Raw genomic sequence first — 26521 nt, 5'->3', positions numbered from 1 at the left:
CCTATGACCACCGCACGTCGCCTCTGACCACGGCACCTTGCCTCTGACCAATGCACGTTGCCACTGACCACCGCACCTTGCATCTGACCACCGCACCTTGCCTCTGACCACTGCACCTTGCCTCTAACCACCCCAAATTGCCAGTGACCCCCTCCAGATTGCCCGTAACCACGCCAGATTACAGGTACCCACCTCAGATTACCTATTAGCACTTCAGTTTATCCGTAACCACAGCAGGTTGCCTGTAACCACCCCAGATTGTCTGTAACCACCCCAGATTGTCTATAACCACCCCAGATTGTCTGTAACCACCCCAGATTGTCCGTAACCACCCCAGATTGTCCGTAACCACCCCACGTTGCCCGTAACCACAGAGGGTTGCCTGTAACCACCCTAGATTGTCTGTAACCACAGCAGGTTTTCCGTATTCAGCCCACGTTGCCTGTAACCACCCCAGGTTGCCTGTAACCACCCCAGGTTGTCTGTAACCACCCCAAATTGTCCGTAACCACCCCAGATTGTCCGTAACCACAGCAGGTTGGCTGTAACCACCCCAGATTGTCCATAATCACCCCAGATTGTCCATAACCACCCCACGTTGCCTCTAACCACAGCAGGTTGCCTGTAACCACACCAGATTGTCTGTAACCACAGCAGGTTGTCCGTATCCACAACATGTTGCCCGTAACCACCCCAGGTTGCCTCTAACCACCCCAGGTTGCCTCTAACCACCCCAGGTTGCCGTAACCACCTCAGGCTGCCCGTAACCACCTCTACATTACCCGGAACCACCCCAAACTGTCCGGAACCACCCCACATTACCTGTAATCTAATTTTTTTATTTTATTTTAGTAACTGTGCTATTCTAATAACTATTACTAGCTGCGGTTTTGCTCCAGCAAATAGGCGCTCCTTCCCTTCTGAGCCCTGCTGTGTGCCCATACAGTGGTTTATGCCCACATATGGGGTACCGTTGTACTCAGGAGAACCTCCGTTACAGATTTTGTGGTACATTTTTTCTACTGTTCCTTGTGAAATTTAGAAATTTCAAACTAAACCAACATATTATTGGAAAAATTCAAGTTTTTCATTTTTACTGGCCAATTTTGAATACTTTCCTCTAATACCTGTGGGGCCAAAATGCTCATCCTACTCCAAGATGAATTCTTTGAGGGGTGTACTTTCCGAAATGGGGTGACCTTTGGGGGGGGTTCTATTCTGTAGACATTACAGGGGCTCTGCAAACGCACCTGGCGCTCAGAAACTTCTTCAGCAAAATCTGCATTGAAAAAGCTAATTGGCGCTCCTTCCCTTCTGAGCCCGGCTGTGTGCCCATACAGTGGTTTATACCGACATATGAGGTACCTTTTTACTCAGGAGAACCTGCGTTACAAATTTTGGGGTACTTTTTTTCTCTTGTTCCTCGTGAAATTGAGAAATTTCAAACTAAAGGAACATATTATTGGAAAAATTCAAGTTTTTAATTTTTACTGTCTACTTTTGAATACTTTCCTCTAATACCTGTGGGGTCAAAATGCTCACCACACCCCAAAATGAATTGTTTGAGGGGTGCACTTTCCAAAATGGGGTGACTTATGGCGAGATTTTACTCCGCTGCCATTACAGGGGCACTGCAAACACACCTGGTCCTCAGAAACTTCTTCAGCAAAATCTGCATTGAAAAAGCTAATTGGCGCTCCTTTCCTTCTGAGCCCTGCTGTGTGCCCATACAGTGGTTTATGCCCACATATGAGGTACCTTTTTACTCAGGAGAACCTGCGTTACAAATTTTGGGGTACTTTTTTTCTCTTGTTCCTCGTGAAATTGAGAAATTTCAAACTAAACGAACATATTATTGGAAAAAATTATAGTTTTTCATTTTTACTGTCTAATTTTGAATACTTTCCTCTAACACCTGTGGGGTCAAAATGCTCATCCTACCCCAAGATGAATTCTTTAAGGGGGTGTACTTTCCAAAATGGGGTGACTTATGGTTTTTTTTCTCTCTGCTGACACTACAGGGGCTCTGCAAACGCACCTGGCACTCGGAAACTTCTTCAGCAAAATCTGCAATGGAAAAGCTAATTGGCGCTCCCTTCCTTCTGAGCCCTGCTGTGTGCCCATACAGTGGTTTACGCCCACATATGGGGTACCGTAATACTCAAGAGAACCTGCGTTACAAATTTTGGGGTACTTTTTCTCTCATGTTCCTTTTGAAAATGAGAAACTTTAATCTAAACGTATATATTGGAAATTTTTAATTTTTCATTTTTTTATGGCCTAATGGTGAATACTTTCCTCCAGCTCCTGTAGGGTTAAAATGCTCATTATACCCCTAGATAAATTCTTTAAGGTGTCTAGTTTCCAAAATGAGGTCACTTATGGGGGTTTCTAGTATACAAACCTCCTAAATCAACTTAAAAAAAGAACTGGTCCCTAAAAAAATCAGTTTTGGAAACTTTCACGAAAATGTGGTAATTAGCTGATAAATTTCTAAGCCCCATAACATCCTAAAAAAGTAAAATATGTTTATGAAATGAAGCCAGAATAAAGAGGACATATCGGTAATGTGACTTAGTAACTAATTTATGTGATACGACTTTCTTTTTTTAGAAGCAGAGAATTTCAAAGTTTATAAAATGCTAATTTTTTAAATTTTTCATGATATTTTGATGTTTTTCACAAAAAACACACAAAGTAGTGACCAAATTTTGCCACTATTACAAAGTGCCATATGTGACGAAAAAACAATCTCAGAATCGCTAGCATACGTTAAAGCATCACTGAGCTATAAGCGCATAAAGTGAGATAGGTCAGATTTTGAAAAATGAGCCTGGTCTTTTAGGTGCAAATAGGCTTGGTCTTGAAGGGGTTAAAGAAAACTCATAATCACAGTTATAAGCACCTTAGATATAGAAGATGGCCTTTTGCCAAACCAGATCAGAGAGTGACAGGTGAGTTACCGCTTTGTTGTTTTTCTGGTGGGGCCACAGTGGCGGGCTGGGCCGGGGGCAGGGGGGCTCACCTGTCCCCCTGATCCCAGCAGCTCCTCTCTGGGCAGAGCGCGCACCCCTGTCATCCTCCGACGCGGGCAGCGGGAGACAGAGACACAGCCTGCGCTGGAAGTGTCCTGTGGCTTCTATCATGAATTATAGAGGCTGCAAGGACACCCGGCGCAGGCTGCGCCGGAGGATGACAGGAGTGCGCACTCTGACAGGAGAGGAGCTGCTGGGACCGGCGGACAGGTGAGTTACTGCTTTTTTATTTTCTTTTTCTGCTGGGGGCAGTGCGGGGATGGGGAGATGGGCAGGTGTCACCTGTGGGGTGATTTAATGCTATATTGGGAACTATTGGGGGATTGCATACAATATTGGGCACTATTGAGTTACTATATGGGCACTATTCTGGGGATTGGATACTATATGGGAACTATTCTGAGGATTGGATACTATGTGGGGCACTATATGGGGCATTAAATACTATATGGGGCACTATATGGGGGCATTGGATACTATGTGGGCACTATATGATGGATTGGAGACTATATGGGGCACTATTTGGGGGCATTAAATACTATGTGGGCACTATATGGGGGCATTGGATACTATGTGGGCACTATATGGGGCATTGGTTACTATGTGGGCACTATATGGGGGATTGGATACTATGTGGGGCACTATATGGGGGATTGGATACTATGTGGGGCATATATGGGGGCATTGGATACTATGTGGGCACTATATGGGGGCATTGGATACTATGTGGGCAGTGCACTATATGGGGGCATTGGATACTATGTGGGGCACTATATGGGGCATTGGATACTATATGGGGCACTATATGGGGGATTAGATACTATGTGGGGCACTATATGGGGGATTGAGGACTATGTAGTGCACTATATGATTGATTGGAGACTATGTACGGCACTATATGATGGAGTGGAGACTATGTGGAGCACTATAGGGGGGATTAGAGACTATGAAGGGCACTATATGATTGATTGGAGACTATGTAGGGCACTATATGGGGGATTGAAAACTATATGGGCCACTATATGATGGATTAGAGACTATGTATCGCACTATATGGGGGATTGGAGACTATGTAGGGCACTATTCAGTCAGCAGCATGTGGTGACTGTAGGGGAGTGGCTATGGAAGGCCCGTGATGGGGGCGTGGCTATGGGGACTGCGTCACACGAGTCCCTCTTTGCTCTTTGCAAAAGTTGGGAGGTATGGTTCTATTGAAGTGAATGGAGCTTAATTGCAAACTGCACCTAAACTGGAGACAAGAGTCGTGTGGCCATATTTTTGTAGCATTGGATAACCCCTTTAACTGCATGCGCACCAACAGATAAGGGGCCAGGGATAGCACTCAGTGGCACTTACCCTGGTTGCCATGTCTGGATATGCATCTGAAGCTGGAATTCTGGATGCCCCCATAGGGTATCCTGGAATAATTACGGATGTGTGAAGGGAATAATTACGGATGTGTGAAGGAAGCCTTAGTAAGTTATATGTCTGGGAGGTTATGGTTTATTTAAATACAATTTTCTTATACTGAAAAACACCTACAAGCCTAACCTAACTGGTTGCACACATTAACACAAATGCATGTAGATTCAATTGCAAATAAATCCTTAAACAAATACAATACTAATTCTATGGTTCAGCTTTACATTCTCTGAATAAATGCGCTTTGAGCTTCACTGCCAATAAAGCATTTTGAATACGAAAAAAAAAAAAAAAGTGGGGGAAGCCAGACGAACGTGCGACGTCACGCATAACGGAGGTTAAATGTCACGTGACAGGGGCGGCGCGTTTTTTGTGAATAGCGGTCACGTGAGGGGGAGGGGTCCGGTGTGTTGTTAGTGTATGGAAGGCATGTAAATGATTGGGGATCGCAGGCAGAGAGTTCCAGGCTCCACAGCGGCAGAAGAGGAGGGATTAAGAGCGATTGGCGCACTGCAACCATGAAGGCCAGCTCCAGCGTCCCCAAATTCCTCACAAAGATCTGGGCTCTGGTGGAGGACCACAGGAACAGCGACTACATCTGCTGGAGCCAAGTAAGAGGCCGGCGCCGCCGATGGGGACGTGTTTATATCCTCCTCCATTGTGGGGCCTCCGGTGGTAGCGGCGGGCGCTGATGGGAGATGAATGGGCCGGAGAGCGGGATCTGGGGCAGCATCGGCGCTTATAATGGAGTATTATACCCGGGGATCTGCATGGGGAGGCTCCTGCATATATATATATATATATATATATATATATATATATATATATATATATATATATATATATACACACACATACAGCGCCCACCCACTATATATATATATATATATATATATATACACACACACACACACACAGTGCCCACATCTTACCCCATGGCTCCCTGCTGCCCCTCCGGCCTTTGTTTCTGCCCCTCCATCAGGGATCAGTGTGTATGATCAGAGACATGCAGCCTGCTGGAGGGGTCCCTGGGGTGGCTGCCGCACACCGCTGCCATATACCGCACACAGCCGCCTTTAGGAATTGATTGCTGCAAATTGTAAAAATCTGCATGGCGGCTCAGCTTCAGTCCGCTGCAGTGTGTGAACGAGACCTGAACAATCACTGCAGCTTTTATCCAATGTAAATTGGAAAAACCTGAGCAGATATCTCTCCGATGGGAATTTATCCAGACGTTGCTGCTTTGTTTGCTTTATTATTAGAGATGAGCGAACCTGGAGCATGTTAGAGTCCATCCGAACCCGAACGTTCGGTATTTGATTAGTGGGGGCTGCTGAAGTTGGATAAAGCCCTAAGGTTGTCTGGAAAACATGGATACAGCCAATGACCATATCCATGATTTCCACATAGTCTTAGGGCTTTATCCAACTTCAGCAGCCACCGGTAATCAAATGCCGAATGTTCGGGTTCGGATGGACTCTAGCATGCTTGAGGTTCGCTCATCACTAATTATTATAATTTAAAATAAAAAACAAATATCCCCCAGGTACTCGCCAGCCCTGATCCCCCTGGTGCTGCCACCGTGCCGACTATGGCTGGTACACTCAGATTTTTTCTACTTCTGATGATGTGTCAATCAGTGACTGCGGTGGGGGTGGGCACTTTATGGACAATCCTTTCGAAGGAGAACTATCAGCAGGTTAGACAAATCTAACCTGCAGACATCTCCCTATTGCGCGCAGGGCTCTGAGGATAAGTGAGCCATTCCTGTGGCACCTTAAAGTGACTGTACCACCAGGCAGAAGCTCTGGAGGCGGGACGACCAGCTCTTAGTGGGAGGAAACTCCAGCCCCTCCATGACGTGACTCCATTAGAATCAATGGAACCCTATCATAGAGGGGCTAGGGTTTCCTCCCACTAAGGTTGGGTCGGCCCGCCTCCAGTGCTTCAACCTGGGCCTGGTGGTACAGTCACTTTAATATAATCCTGTTTCCGGCACTGCCCTGCCCCCAGCCGTCTTGCTCCATTAGAAGAGGCGGATCAATGCTCCAAGCGGCCTTACTGGACATAGGTCTAGCCCCACCCCCTTGTCACAATCTCTGATCAACCCCTTCGACCTGTATCACCATCCCCCTGTCATATACACAGATACAAATTTATTGGGACACTTAGGGTATATTCACACGGGCGGGCTCGCAGCGAGATTCTCGCTGCGAGCCCGGCAGGTCCTGGCAGTTCCCATAAACTACATACTTGCTGCGGTCTAAACGACCGCAGCGAGTATGTAATTATACCGCCCTTAACCCCTTCTGCTCCCGCCGGCTCCCCCGCTGTATGCAGCATACATTACCTGTCCTTGCTGCACGGGTTCGGCGTCCTGCTCTCCCGTCCGGCCAATTAGTGTGTTGCCCAGCCGCAGCCACTGATTGGCCGGGCGGGAGAGCAGGACGCCGGACCCGTGCAGCGAGGACAGGTAATGTATGCTGCTTACAGCGGGGGAGCCGGCGGGAGTAGAAGGGGTTAAGGGCGGTATAATTACATACTCGCTGCGGTCGTTTAGACCGCAGCAAGTATGTAGTGGACAGGACCTGCCGGGCTCGCAGCGAGAATCTCGCTGCGAGCCCGCCCGTGTGAATATACCCTTAAGGGGAGTGCAGTGTTTTTACAGCATGCTGCCTTGTGGTGAATGATGCCACAGAAAGAGCAGACAGGGACTGATGCAGCCGGTGCTGTAACTTCACAGCTTGTGTGATAGTCTGCAGTGAAATGAGATGCTCTGAGACAGCTTTGGGCAGGGTACTGGCTGGAGTGTTATGGGAGGACTGTGATGGAGAGCTTAGGGACAGCAATGTATTCCAGGACATGTCACGTAACAGCTGGGGGTCTGATGCACTTTTGAGGCCAAAGCCAGGAACAGATGATAAATGGAGTACAAGTGTATAGCATAGACTGGTGAATTGTGTGCGACATGTCAGCTGTCCATCCACAGAGGAATAATGCTCTGCACTTCACACTGTGTCCCCATTGACAATAGTGTGACATGTACAACATGCATTTTGTCATACTGGTTTATAATATGTGTTAAGAGCGCCATGGGTACATGGCCTTGGTGGTATGCTGGCAATATTTTATTTCTTTCACATAAACTGGTGTCAGAAAGCTATACAGATTTGTAATTTACTTCTACTGAAAAATCTCCAGTCTTCCAGTACTTATCATCTGCTGTATGTCCTGCAGGAAGTGGTGTATTCTTTCCAGTCTGACACAGTGCTCTCTGCTGACACCTCTGCCCAAGACGGGAACTGTCCAGAGTAGCAGCAAATCCCCATAGAAAACCCTTCCTGCTCTGGACAGTTCCCGAAAAACCTGTAGTGTTTTATTTTTTTTTTATAAACATTCTAGACTATTTTCGATTCACGGCCAGCTGCTCTGCCCCCGCCACCCCTCCTGTTCCCCATCTGTGCTGAAGATTACAACTTACAGGGGTGATAAGGGTTAAATCACACATCCTTCTCCTGGTTCTTGCTCTGATGACTTCTGGTCTGGTCCTGCCCATTTTCCTTCTTGCAGGCAGCAGTGAGAGCAGGGGTAAGAGGTTATCAGTGAATTGCCATGTAGGGTCCCTCTGATAACCTCTGACCTCCACTCTCACTGCTGCCCATGTAGGCAAATGTGCAGGAGGGGCCTGGAAGTCACCAGAGCAAGGACCAAGAGAAAGATGTGCGGTTTAACCCTTCCTGTGCTACTCGTGCTGCAGCCCAGGAAGAATAAAAGAGCAGGAGGACGCTACAATGATGGCTCTTTGTCCCTGCGCAGGATCCCGCACATTCATAGGGTTTTTTTCCCTAAAAATCGAATTTGCGATTTATGAAAAATCAAAGTCAGCCCTCCTTTGGGCGAATTACTCCAATTGGATTAATCACCCGGCCCTACATGTAGGTGAAAACCCTGTATGAGTGTATGTACCTGTAAAGGTTTTTCCCATGAGCACGTTCCATTTCCATATGATTTAGAGATGCTTGGAGGGCCCCTCTAATAGCTCCAGCATATTCCTGGCACTATGTATTTGGCTGGTCATTCCTTTGTATGGGTGTTGTGTAATACAAGATATCACACCAGCAAGTACCTTCACCTTACAGGTCGCTCAGATTCCTGCAGGCAGTGGGTCACATCTGGGGAAAAATGCAAATTCAAGTCAGAGACCGTGCGGTCTGCTTCCACCTTGTCAGGAGCTGTCCAGGAAAGGTTTTTTATAAGGATTTGCTGCTACTCTGGACAGTTCCTGACATGGACAGAGGTGGCAGACTAGAAGGAATACGCCACTTCCTGCAGGGCATACATCAGCTGAAGTACTGGAAGATTTAATTGTTTAGCCAGACGTATTTTAACAAATCTATAACTTTCAATAATCGCTCTGGAATTATAGACTGCTACAGAAGCCAATCCATCGCTGTTTGTAATCCCAGAAATACCCATACACATCTATTGGCTCATCCGTACTGCGATTCCAGACAGAAATGGAACATGTTCTTTATTTTTGTGTCTCATTTCTACAGCACTGAAGCTCTTCAGTAAATGTACTAAATGGTACCCAAGGACATAGAAATAAATAGGTTAGAAAGTGTATCTGTTTTACTGATCAGGGTTGTGTGCATGAGGCCTAAATATGTGTCCTTACATGCAGTAACCTCCAAGTATACAGTCCTATAGTCCTCAATATATCTTTACCTCCCCCTGCAAGTCATTGATCACTTTGACATCTGAAAGACCCCTCATTACAATAACCTGCAATGGCGCATCACAATACAATAGCTTGGATTTGTGGTCTATTGTTAATGTTTGGTTGCTGTCTAAGGCCTTATGCACACGTTCAGTATTTTTTTTTCAAGTCCATAGATTGCTCCCACTATCCACCGTACACTAAAAATTACAGATTGGGCATATATAGTGCATTTGTATTTCTGTAAATCTTTTTTTTTTCCTTTTTTTCAACGTGTCAGTTATAACTAGAGATGAGTGAATCGGGTTAGAGTCCACCGGAACCCGATCGTTCGGCATTTGATTAGCTGGGGCTGCTGAACTTGGATAAACCTCTAAGGTTGTCTGGAAAACATGGATACAGCCAATGACTATATCCATGTTTTCCACATAGCCTTAGGGCTTTATCCAACTTCAGCAGCCACCACTAATCAAATGCCGAAAGTTCGGGTTCGGATCGACTCAAGCATGCTCCAGGTTCGCTCATCTCTAATTATAACTCATCCATATTTTTTTTTTATGGAAATACGGATTGCAAACTGGTTACAATCTGTAAAAAGGAGCGGATCCCATTTATTTCTATGAGGATCCGTAAAAAAAAAAAAAATCTAGGTTTGCACTTGGACATTCCCCCCCCTACTTTTCACATGTTACCAGATCACAGCTGGTCTCAGGAGTGATCCCGATATAAAACTTTGAAATGTGTGGAGCAGCGCATCTCTGCCTGGCTGTCAATCACACTTTCCTGCTGTATCTAGAGATTGTAGCGGGCCTCAGGAGTAAAACATGGTGTGATCATGCCAAAAGTTCTGCAAATGACAAGAACTCTTTAAGGAATAATAATAAAACCAATAAAGGTAGAATATGCTTTGTTCAGCCAGCTTACATGACCCGGTCTTTATTGCCTGGTTTAAGGCGAACAAATTTAGAGTGGACACGTTCCGCTCCGGTGCATCTTGGCTTTCTCCGGTAGAGTTGGGTGTTTTGACGGATCCTTCGAGGTTGGGGGTATGGCGGGTGATGCAACTCAGACACTTCTTGCACTCCTTACCCTCCCCATCTTCCTATAATACATCACGGACGCATTTTGAGGCGTTATGTCTGGACGAGGGTGCCTTACGGCACTCCCTGTCCTTAAAGGGGTAGTGCGGCGGTAAAAAATTATTCACAGAATAACACACATTACAAAGTTATACAACTTTGTAATGTATGTTATGTCTGTGAATGGCCCCCTTCCCCGTGTCCCACCACCCCCACCCGTGTACCCGGAAGTGTAGTGCATTATACATACCTGATCCATGCCGACACGCGTCCGGCATCTTGTGCCAAACGTCATCTTCGGCCGGCCGGCCCGAACACCTCCGATCTTCCAGAGTGCCGGCCGCCCTCTGCCGCGTCATCAGCTGCTCAGCCGCAAATGGCTGAGCATAACTGTGCTCGGCCAATCGCGGCTCAGCGGCTGATGACGGGGAAGGGGGCCATTCACAGACATAACATACATTACAAAGTTGTATAACTTTGTAATGTGTGTTATTCTGTGAATAATTTTTTACCGCCGCACTACCCCTTTAACATATGCGGCATTGCAGTCCCCACCTGATCAACCACCACCTGACTACCTACTTAGGTGGGAAGCGGATTTGAATCTCACATTGTCCCCTAAGCAACGAGAGAAAATACTAACTTTGGTACACAAATCCTCGATCTGTTCAGGCTTCCAGGAGACTGGATACAAGATACTGACAGGTACAGAGTCCCTACCAAACTCCATGTCATATGGCTTGAGGTTGACCCGTTGTGTTGGCGGTGCGGCACAGCAGAAAGGACTCATCTTCATATCTTCTGGTCCTGCCCATTGTTGACGCCCTTTTGGAAGACAATACTGCGGACGACCCGACAGGTGACAAATACTACACAAGAGCTCACTCCAGCTTTGTTCCTTATCCAGCATTGTGCGCTCCCTATGGCTGCCTATAAGAAATCTCTCCTCAGATTGTTAGTTATGGCTGCGTGGGCCTGTATCCCACTGTTTTGGAAGAAGACAACTCCGCCTCCGATCTCCCTGTGGGTATCGAAGGTGAATGACATCATATTGATGGAGGACTTGTCGTCTTCCTTACATAATACTAATGACAAATTTAGAAAGACCTGGTTTGACTGGATGACGTTTCGGGACACCCCGGAATGTCGTTCTCTATTGAGGGATGCGAACGCAGGTTAGCTGATCTATGATTGCCTAGGATGTTACTACTCTGAACGTTCAAGCATGGAACCTCTCTGGGTTGGCCCGGATCCAACTCACAGGGATAGGCGGGGGTCGGCACCGTCTACACACTTCACCCCCTCCCTTATTTACCTATTCTAATTTGTTCCGTGTCGGGGTCCCTTCCTTTTTTTTTTTTTTCTTTCCTGTTTCCCTATCCCATTCTTACCTCACCCTCTCTCCTTTTCAGGCTCTGCTCTCTTTCTCTCTCTTCCTTGCTGGGAGCTGCCTTCCCTTTTCTGTCCGGAGCTGCGTCCCTTCGATGGAGTCTCCCTTTATTGTGCTTACAAAAAAAAAAAAAAAAAAATCCTTATAGTGGACAAGGAGTGGTGGGTGGGCATGGCCCTGATATCCTATATATGTGTTTGACTGGTGTGCTCTCGACTTTCCTGCTGGCAGAGCTATCTGAATATCGTTTTTTTTATTTTTTTTATTTGACTGGTATGTTTTTCTGCTGTATCATTCCTACTCCCTTTCATATCTGTTGATTAATATGTTGGTGGGGATTGGCGGGTATGTTGCCGCGCTGCCTCTTTGTGCACAAAATAAAGAATTTAAAAGAATATGCTTTGTTCACATCTGCCAGATTTTAGGCTGTGTGGATGTCGGTGTCGGACATCACGTACATCATGCCATTTGGAAAATGCAAAGGTAATAACCCATTTGTGTTTGGTTTTAGGATGGAAACAGCTTCATTGTGTTGGATGAAGAAAGATTTGCAAAAGAAATCCTGCCGAGACATTTCAAACATAACAACATGGCGAGTTTTGTGAGACAGCTCAACTGGTGTAAGTTCTATCACTATGTGGCATGGCATCCTTGACATGTTTTATATCCAGGACTAAAGTAGGATTCAGTCTGTGTGCCGACTGGCAACACTTTAGGTGGCAGATGTAATACACTTTAAGGCTGGGTTCACACTATGTATATTTGAGGCTGTATTTGTGAGGCTGTATAGCAACCAAAACCAGGAGTGGATTGAAAACACAGAAAGGCTCTGTTCACATAATGTTGTAATTGAGTGGATGGCCATCATTTAATGGCAAATATTTGCTGTTATTTTAAAACAACGGCTGTGGTATTGAAATAATGGCCGTTATTTACTGTTATATGGCGGCCATCCACTCAATTTCAACATTGTGTGAACAGATCCTTTCTGTGTTTTCAATCCACTCCTGGTTTTGGTTGCTATGAGGACCTGACATGAGGACCAAATACTGCCTGAAATATACATAGTGTGAACCCAGCCTAAAAGTAAACTAATACATGTCATGAAAAATGTTTGACATGTCATTAGTTATTGATCACAGCAGAGATCAACCTCTGTGATCAGGAGATGAAACTCCCCTGCCGTATCTCTGTAATGGCCAATTGTGTGAGACTACATTGTTGGAATAAGTGAGTGTCGGGGTATAGATTGCGCTGCTGCAATTTCTGTCTAGCTAGATCTCCTGATCACAGCGGGTCTCAGCCGTGGGATGCCCTGTAATCAATAAGTTTTGGCATGCTTGATGACATTTTACATGGCAGTGACTCTTTAAAGACTTTTTGACATACAAGTGTAGCTGACTGTATTTTATTTATCTTGAAAAAACGCTAATTTTCTGGCTTAAATAAACTTTTTACTATCTTGGCACGCTCACTAGAAGGGCAGTGCTGATCAGAAAGGGAGGGGGCCTCCCACATCTGCCACATGTTAAATAATTATAATTTATTTTTGTTGACTTTTTTTCTTTTCCAAATTATAAAATAATCATGATAGCAACAGTATAACAAAATAGCAGCTTCCTATGTCACAGAGCACACTCACTAATGTTTCACAGTCATCTCAAAGGGACAGACTCTGTCTGCTGTGATCTATGTCCATGAGTCTTGCTGTTAAAGCGTAACGGTCATGTTTTGTTTAGTTTTTTTTGCAGAAATCAGTAGTATAAGCGATTTTAAGAAACTCTGTAATATGTTTTATCAGCCAAAAAAGCTTCCTTCTGTACTCCAAGAAGCAATCTCCCAGCCTCCCCCCCTGACTTCTTATCTGTGCATTATCAGGCAAACACGTCTTCATTACAGAGAAGCCAGTGAAGACGGGTTCTGCTCTCTCCATTGTAAGCCTATGAAGAGGGGAGGGGCTGAGGGAGATGAGGGAGCAGGAAGAGGTGACATGAAGGTCAGCTGTTTCTAGACTGTCTGGGCACCTAAAACGCTAAATTCAGGTGTCAGAAAGGTCAGTGCTTATCTATGAACGTACTGAGAGAAGATTGCAGGGTGTTGTGCTGTGCAGAAATCCTCCGTGCTCAGTCACTCCTAACAGCCCCTCCCCTCTCCATAGCCACATAATGGAGACAGAAATCCTGCTTCATCTGATGTGAGGGGGGGAGGCTGGGAGATTGCTTTTTCAGTCCAGAAGGAAACTCTTTTAGTACATAAAACCTATTACAGAGTTTCTTAAAATCGCTTGTACTGTTGATGAAATGACAGTTACGCTTGAAGCATGTTAAAAACAGCTCATCCCCCATAACAATGTACAATGGGTGAAATAAAAAAAATAGTCAGTCAGAAAATAGAAACAGATTGGAATAAAAGAACAACCTTTACTCTGACTCTAATTGGAAAAAAAATCTAGGTGCTGCATGTCCTTTACAGCATTAATGTCAAATAAATTACACCTTGACATGTCATCTAATATTGGGTCTCGGGAGTGATAATGGAAAAATATTTCATAAAGACCTACAGAGATATAGGTGTTTTTTTTTTTTTTTTTTTTTTTTGCACCATAATAATTACAAAGCCGTTTTACACGTGTTTATAGCCTTAAGTACTTTATTATGGGAGCTGCTATCTTTCCTAAGGTTTTTAAGATACAATGAACATTTCCAGACCCTGTTCTTGGTGTAGGACACATTTGTGGGATGGGAGGCTGTGCTTTTCTGGTCTAATATATGACAGCTTTCACTGTAAGGGTGGGTTCACACTACGGAATCCGTAGGGTGACATGTCAATTCTTTCGGCGGAATGCGGAATCCGTTTGGCCATAGAATGGTGTCTATAGCGCGGGCGGAGAGGCACGCCGCCATGAACGGGTTAGAGCGACAGAATCAGCTGGAACTTATCCGCGTGGATTCCGTAGTGTGAACCCACTCTTATGCTGTTTCACTTTCCAGCAGGCTTCTCTTACCATCACCGAGAGAGCACTGCCACAGAAGTATCAGCTTAGTTTTAGCCCTATTGGTGAGAATGGAAACTACAAGATTTCAGGATTATTTTATAATATAGATGGGGAAATAGAAAATTAGAAAATGTCACTAAAAATTGTTAAAACAAACAAAGAAACCCCATTTAACTTGATGACACATTCCTTTTAACAGGCTGACATAGATCATTGAGGTTTATAGGCAGAGCACCATGTTCACAGTTCTGGTCATTTTGCACTGAAATGCATCTCATTTTTTTTTTCTTCTTTCAGATGGATTTCATAAGGTTTTGCAGGATGAGACTGGTGCAACCAGACATGATAAATATTGTTCAGGTAGATACCAGCACCAATTTTTCAAGCGTGGTCATGAAGAGTTACTGATCAAGATAAAACGGAAGGTAACGTCAAGTACGGGAGATAAGCGGGTGTTCCGAAAGGCTAAGGTTTGTTTCCTTATTTATTCTTTACAAATTTCAGGTAAAGTATTAAGCAATTGCAGTTAGGCAGCAGAATACATGTATATCAGATATGTAGTGTTATAACATTTTTTTTTTCCCAAGGTACTTGAAATCAGAATGGTTTACCAGCACTTAAGACCTGTATGTTCCCTACTGGCCTTTAGCTAAGAATTGGCCTTGACGTCTTCAGGCCGCAGTTATCAGTGGCTCAATACAATGCTTTATTAAAGAATTCTGACTTTTTAATGAAAAATCACACTAGTAGACTGGGTCCCTGTGATATAATTTGGCGCTAAATTGAGTATATGGAGCGGTTTCACCTTCCTGCTACTGAAGTGTGGAGAACACTGACTGTACCCTTTAACCCGATTAAGGTACCACCCTTACTAGATAACAGAAGTCATAAAGGTCCCCATACACCCATAGTCTTTAGTCAGCTTTACCCACCACCCGCATGTTTATGGGGAGGGCAGACGGGAGAGGTAATTGGCGGCTAAATGGTTGTTGTTAAAATCCCAACAGAACATACAGTCTAACAGCAGCAAATCCTGAAAACCCTTTCTGAATCCTTGACATTGCTTATCTAGCTCTTCAGGTTGCAGACCTCCTCAAGCACATAGTGGAAAATGCTGTACATTGTAGTTTAAGGCTGGGTTAACACTTATATTGGTTCAGAATTTTTCCCCAAAGCAAGAGTGAAACCAACACAGAGAAACTATAATGGAAGGATTTGCTAATATAATTAAAAGAAACCCTGCCAACCCACTCCTGATTTTGGCTAAAAAGTATTGAGCAAAGTGATGTGGATATATACTTACTAATGCTAGTAAATTTATACTTACCTATCCACACTCCCTGATGTCTTTCTGGCTTTTCTCCGCTCACTGCAGCAACCACTGAAACTTCTGAACCCGTCTCTGCTGTGACAGGTCGATCAGCCAATCACTGGCCAAGAAGGGACAGCGCCGCAGCCAGTGATTGATTGAGCGGCCTGTCACTTCAGAGACTGCTTCAGAAGCTTGGCTGCGATGAGCAGGGAAAGGGCAGCAGGACAGCAGGGAGCATGGAGAGGTAAGGATGTATGTTTTCTTCTACAGTGTCATTGGCCATCGCCGCACATCTCTATTACACAGAGCAATGTGCGGCCAACGGATAGCTCCCCAGCTAATCAATGTAAAAGGGCCCTTAATAATTTTATGAACGCTAGATAAATGCATCTCTTTACTTTAATGAATGCTGTTAAAGATTCTGCTTGTTTGATAGTAATCCAAATGTTATTTCATGAAGCCAATTTCTATGGCTCTTCAGATGTGTTCTAGTTAGCGTACTATTGGGTTATTCTTCACATGGTAAGGTAGCATTTATTTCAGTTCATCGTTTGGTATTTTAGCAATTATTTGGTATTTAGTAATTGTCATATATCATGACATATCTGTAATTGCATGTGACCATCTATGATTATAATGTTATATGGTGGCAGAGTACCTCTGACTATGTAATTTGGGTCTTTTTTGCTTCCCTTTGCTGGTTTCTGTAAATGTGCATCTTCTATCTCCATGCCTACTAAGCCTGGTGTGATGTAAGAGCTGTGCTGGGTGAACTGAACCAGTGAGACCTCTCTCCTCATGGTAGAAAGACTAGTAATAAGCCGCAGCTGCACCCCTCTCCTCACTGTCTAGTACTAACTGATTTATGTCAAAGTTTATTTTTTTTGTTAATTTTTTTTTTTATTTTGGTAACTGAACATTTACAGAAAGCTGCAGGGAAAGGGGTCACTATAATCTGCTGGAAGGTGAGGAAGATATATAATAAAGTTTCATATGTCTGCATAAAAAAATGATTATACTTTAAAGGCGTACTCTAATGACTTTTTTTTTTTTTACTTGTTTCAGAAAATTATATAGATTTGTAATTTTACTACTATTTAAATAATCTCAAGTCTTTCATTACTTATCAGCTGCTGAAGTGGTGTAATCTTTTCAGTCTGACACATTGATCTCTGCTGCCACCTCTGTCCATGACTGGAACTGTCCAGAGCAGAGGTTTTCTATGGAAATTTGCAACTACTCTGGACAGAGGTGACAGCAGAGAGCATACTGGAAAGAATACACCACTTTCTGCAGGACATACAGCAGCTGATAAGTACTGGAAGACTGGAGATTTTTGAATAGAAGTAAATTGCAGCACTATCTAACTTTCTGAAACCAGTTGATTTGAAAAAAAAAATCCCATTGGAGTGCCCCTTTAAGATCTCCCTCATACCATTACCTCAACAGATTTCATATGGGTTAAAAGTGAGAAAAAAAATCCACCATTAGAGCGTCAACATATTGAGCTGCGTTTACACGCTACGCTTCTCTAACAATGTGAGATTATTGGGGATCATGCAATTCTTTATTTGCTACCACAAAAGATCCCTGTTTACACACTACGGTTGGTGATTACTCCAAGAAATCACTAGGGCAAGCGTAGCATCTAAACCCAGCTACTTGCAGCATCTAGCAGTAGAAAACTCAATCTTGCTGATCGTTCAGAAATGGCAAAAATTTCTCCATTGGGATTCTGCTCCTATTCACTGCAGTTATACAGGATAGCGGCAGAGACCTGTCATCCTGGCGACAGACGCTGCGTACCGCACCGTAGCCTTGTGTTGCTGCATATAAATTTCGGGTCCTTTCCCTGTGGCCATGGTGTTCTTAGACAGGTATAGCAGTAGTGAATGGAGGCAGAATTGTAACTGGTGAATTTCTGGGATCCTAGAAAGCCCTTATTTAACACTTTGAGACCTGTCCTCAGGAAGACTCTATAATTTATTATGTACAATAACTTTCTGCCAGGTTTCTGTTCCACGTATTGAGGAAGGTAAAAGTGGGCCAGATGACATGCAGAAAATATTAACCTTTCTCCATCAGCTGCAAGCAAGACAGGATATCCTTGATACAGCTGTTGAATCTCTAAAGAGGTATTCTGAGCTAGACTTCTGGAGTAGAGGGGGGATATACTGGGGGAAAATGTAGCTTTTTTTGACTGAGAAGTGTGTTTTCATGTATTAGGGTATGTGCACACTGAGGAATCCGGGCAGATCACCCGCCACGGATTCCGCAGCTCACCCCCGGCTGCAAATCCGCCTGCGCCATAGACTCCATTTTATGCCCAGGCAGATTCCGCCGTCCACTTGAAGAATGTACCTTCAGATAGCTGCTTTTAATCCAAGATCTGTCCTGAGGTCTGTTCGGCAGGTGATGCAGTTATTGTCCTAAAAAGCAACTTTTAAACTTGCTGCCCTGTGTCAAACGGCCGTGGCTTAGAGTATCTGTGCCCTAACTTTGCACCCCCTCCGTCCCTCCTCCCCACCCTCCTCATCATTAGGAATGCCGCTGGCAGAATTTTTCCTATTCCTCTGCAGTGAACACTGCACAGGTGCCTTAACCATCCAGCCCATGTGCTGTGTTCTCACAGGTGATGAATAGAATACCTGCCTGGAGCATTCCTAATGATGAGGAAGGTGGGGAGGAGGGACAGAGAGGTTGTGCCAGCCGAATGCACACACACTCTAGGCCACGGCAGTTTGGCACAGGGCTGCAAGTTTAAAAGTTGTTTTTTTAGAACAATAACTGCATCACCTTCCGAAAGGACCCCAGAACAGATCTTGGATTAAAAGCAGCTATCTGAAGGTACAAGTGGTTTGGGGAGACAGATTGTGGCTACAGAGTAGCTTTAAAGTGAATGTACCATCAGGTATAATTACTTTGTGTAGCATATCAATAGGTCAGCGCTGGGAAGTCGGTACCACGGCCCTTTTTTTTTTTTTATAACCGTGGTCCAGTTTCCGCGCACGGCACCAATCTATTACCGGGCATCGGCCCTGGCTTAAGCACTGGAGGCGGGTTGGCCCGTCCCCAGTGGGAGAAAAAGACCCGACCCTCTACAACGCAGCTCTATTGATTCTAACGGAGCTGCGTCATAGAGGGACGGGGGTTTCCTCCCACTGGGAGCGGGCCGGTCCGCCTCCAGTGCTTGAGCCTGGGCTAGTGCCTGGTAATAGACGCCGTGCGTGGGAACTGGGCTGCGGTTCAAAGAAATGACTGCAACGGCGGCTTCCCTGTGCCTTTCTATTGATATGCTACACTTAAAGTAAATGTACATCGCTTTAAACTAGTCAATATAGTGTTTGTCTAGTTGGAATAAAAACCCCCTTGGGTTTACACTACGTTTTTGCAATACGTTTTGATCAGTTTTTCCATTGACTGACATTATAAATAAAAAAAATCAAGACGCATTTTTAAAAAAAATATACACAAAAGGCAGCTGACCTTTTATTTTTGTGTACGTTAAACAAATGTGTTCTTTTTTTTTCTTTTTTTTTTTTTAAATGGAAGTCAATGGAAAAACTGAGCAAAAGAGATGCACATCAGTTTTTCCATGAGCAAAAATGTAGTGTGAACCCGGCTCGCGGACGCTGGTGGAAGTGCGCATCTCCGCTGGTCCCATAGAATGACACCTATGGGACCAGCGGAGATACGCGCGCCTGCCATCGTCCGCGAGCGGGGGGCAAGCTGTGGAATCTGTGGGGATTCCGTAGTGTGCGCATATCCTAAGACAGCCCCTTTTAGTGACCTTGTTTAACAGACCACACTTCTGAATACAGAGTAATTGTATACTTGTAGGAACTGGCCCAAATAATAAAGCCCTCAATAAAGTGAATGAGCGCACTGTAATCTGCCACATATGTCTGCATCCCCAAAGTTTGCAATTAGTTTTTAAGAAGACCTGTCACCCCCTGTGCCGGGGTGACAGGCTCCCGACCCCCAGTTAGATCCCCTTATACGTACCTCGTCCTGCTGCCGGAGCCGGTCCCGGCACGGAGATATCCCGGTCAGAAGCCGGGGCGCGCGCTCTGGAGAGAGGTCCGGCGTCCATAGAGAATGAATGGAGCCGTGCGAGCGCTGCAGAGATGAGTCTGGCTCCATTCATTCTCTATGGACACCGGACCTCTCTCCAGAGCGCGCCGGCTCCTGGCCGGGATATCTCCGTCCCGGGACTGGCTCCGGCGGCGGGATGAGGTACGTATAAGGGGATCTAACTAGGGGCCGGGAGCCTGTCACTCCGGCACGGGGGGTGACAGGTCTCCTTTAAAGCGACTCTGTACCCACAATCTGACCCCCCCCCCCCCAAACCACTTGTACCTTCGGATAGCTGCTTTTAATCCAAGATCTGTCCTGCAGTCCGTTTGGCAGGTGATGCAGTTATTGTCATAAAAAAGTAATTTTAAAATTGCAGCCCCGTGCCCTAACGGCGTATCTGTGCCCTAACCTTGCACCACCTCCTCCCCACCCTCTTCATCATTAGGAATGCCACTGGAACATTTACTGCTGTTTGAACATTGCACAGGTGTCTTAATGATCCAGCCCATGTGCCTGGAACATTCCTAATGATGAGGAGGGCAGGGAGGAGGGACAGAGGGGTGGTGGAAAGTTAGGGCACAGATACGCCCATAGGGCACGGAGCTGCAATTTTAAAAGTAATTTTTTATGACAATAACTGCATCCCCTGCCAAACGGACCCCAGGACAGATCTTGGATTAAAAGCAGCTATCTGAAGGTACAAGTGGTTTGTGGGGTCAGATTGTGGGTACAGAGTCGCTTTAAGTGTTTGCCTGGCACAGCATTAATAAATCTGGGCCGATGTATTAGGCCTCGTTCCCTCGTCCCTAGTGCTGTCCTAGTACACAGCCGGATCACTGTAGTGTATGCAGAGGTCTATGAATTGCGGACCTCTGTGGATGCACATTTGTAGTACGGGCCGCAGTACAGACGTGTGAATGAGGCCTTAATCTAAACCCTGGATCTCCTTGGAGGAGCAATCGCATCAGAAGTTCTGGTTACCCTTCAAACACTTACAGATAAGTCATCTTACAGATAAGCTCAGTTGTCTGAAATCTGGGTGGAGCTCAGGTTGAAAGGGAACTAGCAGACTTGCAGAATTTAGCTACATCTATGTAATCAAAGAGAAAATAATATGACTTTAGTGGCAAAACTTTTTATGTATATTTGTGCCATAGACCTTTCATTATGTGGGAATATAGATGACTACTTTCACGCATCAAATCTTGATTGTAAGGCAGATCCTTTTTGTGTGGAATTTTTTTTTAACGCTTTGGCTGGCTTACATCAGTAAACTTTTTTTTTTTTTTTTTTAATTTTTAAAAAGGGAAAATGAGGCCTTATGGAAGGAGGTCCTACAGTTAAGACCGACACAGCCGCAGTTTGAAACTGTGAGTATTAAATAGACTTTTTCAGCTACAGCTGAAACCTAAGGAGTGGTATGGCACAGCAGATAGTCCTACCAATACCACTCCTTAGCAGAACTGTCTGTAACCACATACTTTTTTCATATTCTAGCAAAACTTTTAGTGTAAGTTGAAGAGACACTGTTGCGAAAAATATGTAAAGGGACTCTGTCACCTCTGTCACCACTAAGGGTCCTATTCCACGGGCCGAGGAGGGCCCGATCAACGATGTAAACGAGCGGCGATCTGCGAACTGGGCCTATTCCACGGCCCGATGATCGTTGAGCGAGGGCTGCAAGGACATCGTTACCGATGTCCTTGCAGCATCATACATTACCTGTCCAGGCTTCTTCTCCGCGCTGTCTTCATCCCCGGGTCCCGCGTGCTCTATCTTCAGAATGGCCGGTCAGCTGACAGGACACTCAGCCAATCACAGGCCACGGCGGTCCCGGCCTGTGATTGGCTGAACGCTTCGTCAGCTGACCGGCCATTCTGAAGATAGAGCGCGCGGGACCTGGGAATAAAGACAGCGTGGAGAAGAAGCCTGGACAGGTAATGTATGCTGCTGCTGCTTGTCAAATCGTCGGTCGCCCGCCGCGCACCGCTATTCAACCGTAGCGAAGCGCGGTGAGGGAACGATGATTTTAGGTCTGGCCCTAAATAAACGATGAGCCAATGACACGATCATCGGCTGATCGTTCTCTCTATTTCACCGAACGATAATCGGCCGAATCAGCCCAAATGGGGCCAATCCGGCTGATTATAGTTACTTTGGGATAGGGCCCTAACTTTAGTTATCAGTAGATTACACATAGTAGAGTATACAACTCTGGTTCTGTATCTGCAATTTTTATCCTTCTGTTCTTGCATTTCTTTGCTATAAGCCCACAATTGAAGTAGTGTGTAAGTAGTCATTAAGTAGTCCTCTCCCTTATATTCTTGAGCTAAGTAGTCCTCTCTAGGCATCCATGTGCCCAGTTTGTAGGTGTACAACTGTGACCTACAAAGGAGTAGAAAGCTACAAATTACAGATTTGGAATCTGCATCCTTTATCCTACTTACAGATGACTTTAGTTTAGGTTTTTGAGGAGGGTGGGTTGGAGGTGACAGAGTCCCTTTTAAACAAATTGACAGGGGTCGTGATTGCAAGCAGTTTTGCAGTATACTCTTTTTTTTAGGTGTCTCCTTTCACTGTGCATGTGTACAGCTACTGGACATCCACATTCAGTAGCAGAGAATCCTGTGGGGTGATTGCATTGTATGGTCAGCTCTCCTGTCACACAGCACTGAAACCTCTGTAACCACACAGTGACATTATACTGACTGAATTGTTACATAACAAAGAGCATAGTCTCCTGGTAAGCTGCTGATCTTATAATTAGCAAAAGTTAATGATCTAATTAGCTAAAGCGCTCAAAGGACTGGGACTTTCTGTGTCTGGTACCTTTTTTTTTTTTTTTTTTTTTATGACCATAGAAAACATTAAATATCTGCATGGAGGGTGCATGGGCCAAAGTTTGGCCATATTTATAACATTGATTTAAACAGAAAAAAAGATGAGTACGGTATATTGCAAAACTACTTCATAAGCACTGTTTGTTTTTTTTTAAGAAAAAAATGTCAAGACAGGAATTCTTTAAGACATGGAGCATTTACTGTAGATTTGTAGTGCAATTGCAATCTACTGTACAACACAAGTGGATGCTGTTTTCCAGAAAAAAATGTGCATGGAAATCGGAACGTTGCAGATTTTTATATCCACAGCATGCTCATTCTTTAGTGGAAATACTATATATTTTCACCTCAGATTTTACTTCTTTACAGTATAGGGAGGAAATCTGCAGTTAATCTGCTATATAGGCAAGACTTAAAGGGGTTGTCCGGCGATAAAAAATTATTCACAGAATAACACACATTACAAAGTTATACAACTTTGTAATGTATGTTATGTCTGTGAATGGCCCCCTTCCCCGTGTCCCACCACCCCCACCCGTGTACCCGGAAGTGTGGTGCGCTATACATTACCTGTCACATGCCGACCACGGTCTCCGATCCTCAGCAGTGACGTCTTCTTCGGGAGGCCGGCGGATCTTCCCGAGTGCCAGCCGCCCTCTGCAGCGTCATCCGAAGCTCAGCCGCGATTGGCTGAGCATAACTGTGCTCAGCCAATCGCGGCTGAGCGGCTGATGACGCGGCCACGTCATCAGCTGCTCAGCCGCGATTGGCTGAGCACAGTTATGCTCAGCCAATCGCGGCTGAGCTTCTGATGACGCTGCAGAGGGTGGCCGGCACTCGGGAAGATCCGCCGGCCTCCAGAAGAAGACGTCACTGCTGAGGATCGGAGACCGTGGACGACACGAGATGCGGTGAGTATAATGCACCACACTTCCGGGTCTAGCGTGGGTGGGGGGAAACACGGGGAAGGGGGCCATTCACAGACATAACATACATTACAAAGTTGTATAACTTTGTAATGTGTGTTATTCTGTGAATAATTTTTTATCGCCGGACAACCCCTTTAAACTTGCTAACAATGAATCAGAATCCAAACATACTTGTTTTTCGGTTTAGTGCATTACTGGTGGGCTCTTTGCGGTAGAATACTGCCCTGTTAAAATGTACCTAAAATTCTAATAACTCAATAGTTAATGTGAAGAGATGAAGAACTTCCTGAAAGGGTTTGCCCACCAACAAACGAGGGCGCTCTTGGTCCAATGCTGTGAATGACCGTTTACTAAGTTAGCCCATCACTGCTCCATTCACAAGAGGCCCCAAATGATAAAAGCCTTTAGTGGACCAATCCATGTAACTGTTCACACATTCAGAATTCACAAAGACCGTGCAGGAGACTGAAACTGGTGGTATGCAGTCTCACTTCAAAAAACATTGCTGAGCCATAAATTGATTCAGTAGCAAGTGGAATTGTACAGGAGGGGGTTAAACTTCTCGCTGGAGCCCTTTTCACTTTGGTTCAAAAAATTAATTTTAACAGGCACTGTTGAATATTTTTGTATTTTTATTATTTTTTTTTAAAGAAACCAACAAGCAGTTTTGCAATACGTTTGCAACACATCAGTGTTATACATATGACCACTAGGTGTCGCTGTATAGGTGCTGCGGGTCCACATTCAGTAACAGAGAATCATTGAGTGCTCACATTGTAGAGATGAGCGAACCTCGAGCATGCTCGAGTCCATCTGAACCCGAACATTCGGCATTTGATTAGCGGTGGCTGCTGAAGTTGGATAAAGCCCTAAGGCTATGTGGAAAACATGGATATAGTCATTGACTGTATCCGTGTTTTCCAGACAACCTTAGAGCTTTATCCAAGTTCAGCAGCCCCCGCTAATCAAATACTGAACGTTCAGGTTCAGATGGCGGGAGCATGGACCACAGTTTAGCCATATGTATAACTTTGGTTTAAACATAAAAAAACTAAAGCAAGTATATTGCAAAACTGCTTGCAATCACAATCCCTGTAGATTTCCCCAGCTGCGTTTTGAAAAAAAATGCTGCGTATAAATAGAGGTAGAGGTGCACTGGCCTGGCTCTATGCACTGGTGGCGTGCCCAACGCCCCACCTAGTGTGACGATATCCCCTCCTTACTGTTACACAGATCGATTGATTCTCTGTCAGTGCAGTACCGTAAAGATTTAAACTGGTTTGTAATTCCCGGCCCCCTTATGATACATGATGCCAGGAGCTATGTGAATCCGATCTGTAGCACATCTTCTGTATATACGTACTGTGCACAGAACGTGTGAGTGCCCTAAGAGCTGGGTGCAAGGGCATATTCACATGGCTAATAACCACTCTTTTTTGCAGAAACCATGCCAATTTCCATGTCCCCAAAAAACTATTGAAAAACGGCAAAAAAAACCCTTTCAGTAGAAAGCAGTGGGCTGCACTGAAAAGGTGGTGTCATTAGGGGAAGGAGGGAGGTGACATTACAATACCTCATCCTTTTATGTATATTGTGTGAGGAAATGGGGAGAAATTAGCAGCTGATGGGTCAGAGCGCAGGTGTCAACTCAGGCCCTCCAGCAGTTACAAAACTACCAACTCCCAACGTGCCTGAGCTAAAGCTTTTGCTGTCCAGGCATGGTAGGAATTTTAGTTTTGTATCAGCTGGAGGGCCTGAGTTCGGCACCCCTGGGTCAGAGGAAACGGCACAGCTCTCAATTTTCACATCAGTAAGAGCCCATCCACTCAGCTCAGAAAATGTACCAGTGGAGAATGGGAAAAAAGATGCAAAATATACAGATTTCAAGCTTTTCTGTTTGTGCTATTGAATACACATCTTAGTTTTATTGTCTTTTAAACTAACTTTGACATGTAGTGTTGCTACCCATTCGATTATCCAGTTCTACATAAACATGGCCACTTTCTTTCAGAGACAACACGACTCTGGTCTCCAGTTCAGGTGCAGTTTCCAATTAAGCTCAATTTACTTCAATGGAACTGAGCAGCAAAACCCTGCCCAAACTGGAGACAAGAGTGGGGCTGAAAGTGGCCATGTTTTTGTAGCTCTTTAGGGTAGCTTCACACGTACCGGAACTGCAGCGGATTTCACGCTGCGAGTTTGCAGCAAAATCTGCTGCGGATCCAGTAGTGTGACGCTGAATGGGTCCCATACACGCAGCGGATCTGCTGCATGTATGGGAACCGGCCCCTTTATCCCCCCGCCGGCCGGCCACAGCCCCGGCCCGAGCATACATTACCTGCTCCTTGGCACCGCGGGTGTTTGAGGCTCCCAGCTCCCCTTCAGCCAATCATGTGGAGCGAGGGGAGCCGGGAGCCTCACACACAGCCACAGCGCCAAGCAGGTAATATATGCTCGGGGCTGCAGGCGGGGGGGGGGTTATAGGGGCTGTGTCCAATACACGCAGCGGATCCCCTGCGTTTATGGGACCCATTCAGCTTCACAGTACATGATCTGCAGTGGATTTCGCTGCAAACTCGCAGCGAGAAATCCGGTACGTGTGAACGTACCCTTAAGCCTTTACACATTCCGTGCACAGCCTGTATATACGGATGGTAATCAACAGAACAAGTCTGATGTTCCCTGCATCATGTACCATTATGATGCTGGGAGCTCCGAAACG

At 45.1% G+C, this 26521-nt stretch overlaps 1 protein-coding gene across 4 annotated transcripts in view; it reads left to right on the top strand.

Annotated features, from left to right (window-relative positions):
* The first annotated feature begins 4830 nt into the window (after nucleotides 1–4830).
* Nucleotides 4831–26521, top strand: part of LOC138794799 (heat shock factor protein 2-like) — a 38328-nt gene continuing 16637 nt past the window's right edge. The window contains exons 1-5 of one of the 4 annotated variants that reach the window (XM_069973676.1): nucleotides 4831–5068; nucleotides 12158–12266; nucleotides 14939–15111; nucleotides 17964–18088; nucleotides 21337–21400. In XM_069973676.1, the coding sequence (XP_069829777.1) occupies nucleotides 4976–5068; nucleotides 12158–12266; nucleotides 14939–15111; nucleotides 17964–18088; nucleotides 21337–21400 (564 nt within the window). In that variant the 5' untranslated portion in view covers nucleotides 4831–4975. The remainder of the gene's footprint in view (nucleotides 5069–12157; nucleotides 12267–14938; nucleotides 15112–17963; nucleotides 18089–21336; nucleotides 21401–26521) is intronic. The other 3 variants (XR_011363501.1, XM_069973674.1, XM_069973675.1) reach the window with 3 other exon arrangements.

Source organism: Dendropsophus ebraccatus, chromosome 6, assembly GCF_027789765.1.
Source record: "Dendropsophus ebraccatus isolate aDenEbr1 chromosome 6, aDenEbr1.pat, whole genome shotgun sequence".
Classification (NCBI taxonomy): domain Eukaryota; kingdom Metazoa; phylum Chordata; class Amphibia; order Anura; family Hylidae; genus Dendropsophus; species Dendropsophus ebraccatus.
Note: the sequence above shows the minus strand (reverse complement) of the source record. Positions and strands in the feature narration are given on the sequence as shown.